This window comes from Orycteropus afer, unplaced genomic scaffold (assembly GCF_000298275.1).
Source record: "Orycteropus afer afer isolate SDZICR_OR568_19922 unplaced genomic scaffold, OryAfe1.0 scaffold00030, whole genome shotgun sequence".
In the NCBI taxonomy this organism is placed as follows: Eukaryota; Metazoa; Chordata; class Mammalia; order Tubulidentata; family Orycteropodidae; genus Orycteropus; species Orycteropus afer.
In genome coordinates this window covers 12,549,510-12,553,848 of record NW_006921617.1, presented here as the reverse complement: position 1 = coordinate 12,553,848, position 4,339 = coordinate 12,549,510, and the positions used below count along the sequence as shown (strand labels likewise).

Below are 4,339 nucleotides of genomic sequence, written 5' to 3'. Positions count from 1 at the left end.
AAATGAAGGAGTGTAACATCAGTGTCACTATAGAAAAAAGAGCAGCTCATAACTCTTCCACTGCTGGAGAAATAAAACTTAGCTAAAACACTTTGGAAAACAGTTTTTCACTATCTAATAATAAAGTTACATTTAAGTTATGGAAAAATGAACTCTTACTTGTGTTCTCCTTTGTAAAAAGTGTATCTGCTACTATTCTCCAGATTGTGCTAGCCTGATGAAAAAGTGTGTGCAGTGTCGAGCAGTTGTTGAACGAAGAGTGCCTTTCATTATGTGTTGTGGAGGAAAAAGTGCTGAAGATGCCACTGATGATATCTGTAAGTGAATTTCTGAAGCCTTACTTTCTTGTTTGTGCTTTTAAGACCATCTCATCTCATTAATACATGATTGCCTGGTAAAACTTAAGATACGCGACTTGGATGAGCAGAGGAGCAGGTGGGGTTTTGGGTGCTCTTACTATATTATTAGAAATGCATTTTTCTACTTTGTGGTATGATTATAGAATTTAAAACATTTGTCATTCAAGAAATAGCCTAGTATGGTATAAAGAATATAGTTTTGTTCTTGTTCAAAGAAAATACACTATTTTAAATATGTGACTTTGTATATCTTGGAGTGACATCATATTACAAACTACTTTTTTCAGTTTACAAAAGTATTAACCACATGATTCCTTTATATAGCTAGTTTCCCTAGCGCACGTGTTTCGTGGAATAAAACGTTTTGGGACAGAAACTAAAGATAAACTAGAACAATGAGCAAGTGTAAAGATGGAGAATAAATTATTTACATTCAATCTCTTTAATAGCACAGCTGTGAAAAGATATTTTCATCTCTGTATTAGATATAAACTGAATGGTGGCTTTAATTTTCTATTTTTTTCTTTTAAACAGATGAGAAAGGATGTTAGTTTAGGTACTTTTCTGCTCAGTACTTTTGTCTTTATCACAAATTAAGTAGAATGAAAATCTTGGAGACAGATTGACTAGAGACCAAGACAGTAGGAAAAGCGAAATAAAAAATTCTGCTGTCAGACCACTTGATCATAGCCTTTCTTGAGTTCATAATCTTAGACCAGTAACAAAAAGGAGATTTGGACATACATGAAGGAGCTGTCTTTGTAATCCTCATAAAAATCATCTAGGAGGATCTTAAAATAATTATTGCAGCTGAAACTGATAAAACTTTATACATGCTGTGCTGCCAACCTTCTAGATTCATACAGAGCAGGAGCAGAGAAAAGAAGCATAAAATGTATTTGTGAGTTTGTCAAAGGAAGCAAGCAAAGAAAAATCCAAAAGGTATATGTGGGTAGCCATCTGGCAGAATAAAGTACGTATTTATGTGCACACCTATTCCTGTTTGAAGAAAACAAATGAAGGCATGTAATACCAGTGTCACTATAGAAAAAGTGACATTATTCAAATGAATGTGAAAAATAATTTTTAAAGAGGATTCTAATAATAGCTCTTGTGTTTTTAATAAGTAAAACGGTAATAATTTTAGAAATAAAAAATCATCCTTGTGTCAATCAGTAGTAACATTTAAAAAATTTAATCTACATTATAGCAAGTGGGAATATTCCAGTGTTACAAAAGGACAAGGATAATACCAATGTCAATGCAGATGTGCAGAAGTTGCAGCAGCAGTTACAGGACATTAAAGAACAGGTAATAATGATTTCTTCCTGTTTGATTATTTCATTTCCATATTATTTGAATAAGATGTAATTCAGAATAGAGTATGATTTATTAAGGTAAAAAAATATTTTTATAAATGTAAAATGTGCTTTTGTGAATGGATATATGATTTCCTAGATAGTTTTTAAGTATAATTAGTATACTTTGAAATTTTTCTCAGTTCATATGGTTCGCATTTAGTATTTTATAGTTAAGGCTAATTGTTTTTAACTAAGGGGATCCATATTGACAGTAATGCCTTATAGCATATAAAAGCAAGAGCTTTGGAGTCACATGACCTGAGTTCACATATGGCTGGCCTCAGGATGGCTATTAACCTTCTAAGTATCAATTTCCTAATTTTTAAAATAGGAGTAATATTAGGACTGGGATTGTATTATATCTGACACAGTGCCTGCTAAGTGTTCTTAGCTATATGACTACACTGTCACTGCCCCTTCCCCTTATGTGGCATCATTTTCATACAAGAGCGGAAATAGTACCTAGAGTTAAGAGAATCTGAATCAGACTGAATGAACCTATTTTCATCAATTTCCTATTACATTTTGGTGTTTTTGCCTGTTACGTTTTATTTATTTTATGTAATATTTATTTCATATTATTCCTTTTGTACTATCCCAACAGTATAACCAATATATTATTTTATAGGGATAACATTTTAATGATTTAAGAATTTTTGTTAAGAATTTTTAAAAAGCAACAAAAAATTTTTTGACTTAGAAAAAAACTAATGATGTTAGAGTTGTCATTAATTACACTTTCAAAATATAAAATCATTTCAGCATTTATTACTTTCTTTGTTATCTCACATTACAGACAATGTGCCCTGTGTGTTTGGATCGACTGAAAAATATGATTTTCCTCTGTGGTCATGGAACATGCCAGCTCTGTGGAGACCGAATGAGTGAATGTCCTATTTGTCGCAAGGCTATTGAGCGAAGGATTCTTTTGTATTAACTGAAAAGCACAGTGTGTTTTGTTAGCTCAAGTATTTGGTCATATGATGTTAGTTAGCTTTGGTTAAGCCAGTTGGAGGTTCCAATGAATTGATTTCTGATATCATAGTTTCTTCACTAGAGTGTAATTAGACTTAAGTATACCAGAACAAGAAAAACCCCTACAAAACAGTATTTGAAATTATGTTGCTGTTTTGTTTTTTCTAATTTGAAACATCAAATCTATGTAATTCACAGGTAATATACTTCTGGCCTCTAAGGGCAAAATTCTATAACAGTTTCCTATTATTTTTTCTTCCCATTGCATTTCCTCTTACAGTTTATTAATTTATTAGACCTGAAAAGAAATAATTCCTTGTGATCAATTATCCTTTGGGTTATCATGATTTTATACAGTGAGTTGATAAAAGTATTCAGAAAAGTCATGCATCAAATTAACAAGGCAAGTGTAACTATTAGGTCCCCTGTATTAAGTGATAAGATCATAGTCCCAAGTTCCATATAGTTAAGGAAATGCTGAAGGGAGTATCCTCTATAACAAAAGTTTTCCCAGTGATTGTTTCTAAGTTTTTCGAGTAAACAGAAGCATAGAATGAGAGAATAATGACTTTGCATTTAGCTTATTTTCTATATTTAAAAGGAAAATTGTTTAACTTGAATCAGATTGCCAGTTTCAGAAAGATTGATAGGCATGAAAAAGGCAAAATAAGCAATGATAGTGTAGAATAGAAGAGGAAAAAGCATCCAGTGAAAGGGTACCTGTTAACTGACTATTAACAGTAGCCTTTTTCATATTAATTTATATATTGTTTTGTTCATACAGCCTTTTAAAAACTGTCTGTGAAAAAGTGTACCTCAGTTTTCCATATAGCTACCTATCCAGTCTTGATGTGACCAGTGCAATGATACTGCCCTATTTGGGCCTCTGAATTCAATTCAGCTTTTCTAATGTACCACATAGTATCCCATGATGTGAGAAGGATGACTCACTGACCAAAGCAGCAGTCTCTTCTTCTCCATGCTCATTAATTCTGACAGTGTTAGGATGCTACCTGCATCTTAGGCCTTCTATTCCCTCTGTTAGTAGGGCTTTCTAGAAATAAAACAATCTCTCTTTATACCTAAAAATGAGGATATTATCGGAACTACAGCAGTATCCAAAGCATAGTAGAATAACCTAATGATAAATACTTTGTAAAGAATGACTAGGACATTTACATGAGGAATATGTCTGATTGCCTATAGATTTTTTTTTTTTTTTTTAAAGCATAATCTCTGATTCTAGAACAGCTAATCATTTCCTGTCCTTGGACTGAGTAAAATCTTAATGCATCTAGCAGAAATGAACAGTTCACATTCATTGCTGCTAGATTATAAATGTGTTAGCTCTTTATATAGTGTCTACTATCTACTGTGCATAAGTGATTGCTAAGGATAAGTATGTTTTTTATAGTTTTTCCCCCTTTTCAATCTAGCTTTTTTTTATTTCATTGTTTCTACTACAACAACTAAATTTGAAAATACAAAGCCTCTATACCTTGTACCACAGTGTTTCTGCCTGTTTGATTGCTGCTGCCTTTGGCAACTACTAATGAAAGCACTGGTGCGCTTTGCTATCTGATATTTTAGCCTAAGCGTTTCCATATCTTAATGTTTAGCTTTGTAACTGTTATCATTTAGAAC

The 4,339-nt window shown here is 32.4% G+C and overlaps 1 protein-coding gene across 1 annotated transcript in view; it reads left to right on the top strand.

The window, feature by feature from the left end:
• The window catches only part of MIB1 (MIB E3 ubiquitin protein ligase 1), a 234,167-nt gene extending 231,510 nt beyond the window's left edge, over positions 1-2,657 (top strand). The window contains exons 19-21 of the mRNA XM_007935594.2: positions 204-317; positions 1,570-1,670; positions 2,517-2,657. Of these exons, the coding sequence (XP_007933785.1) occupies positions 204-317; positions 1,570-1,670; positions 2,517-2,657 (356 nt within the window). The remainder of the gene's footprint in view (positions 1-203; positions 318-1,569; positions 1,671-2,516) is intronic.
• Positions 2,658-4,339: the final 1,682 nt, after the last annotated feature.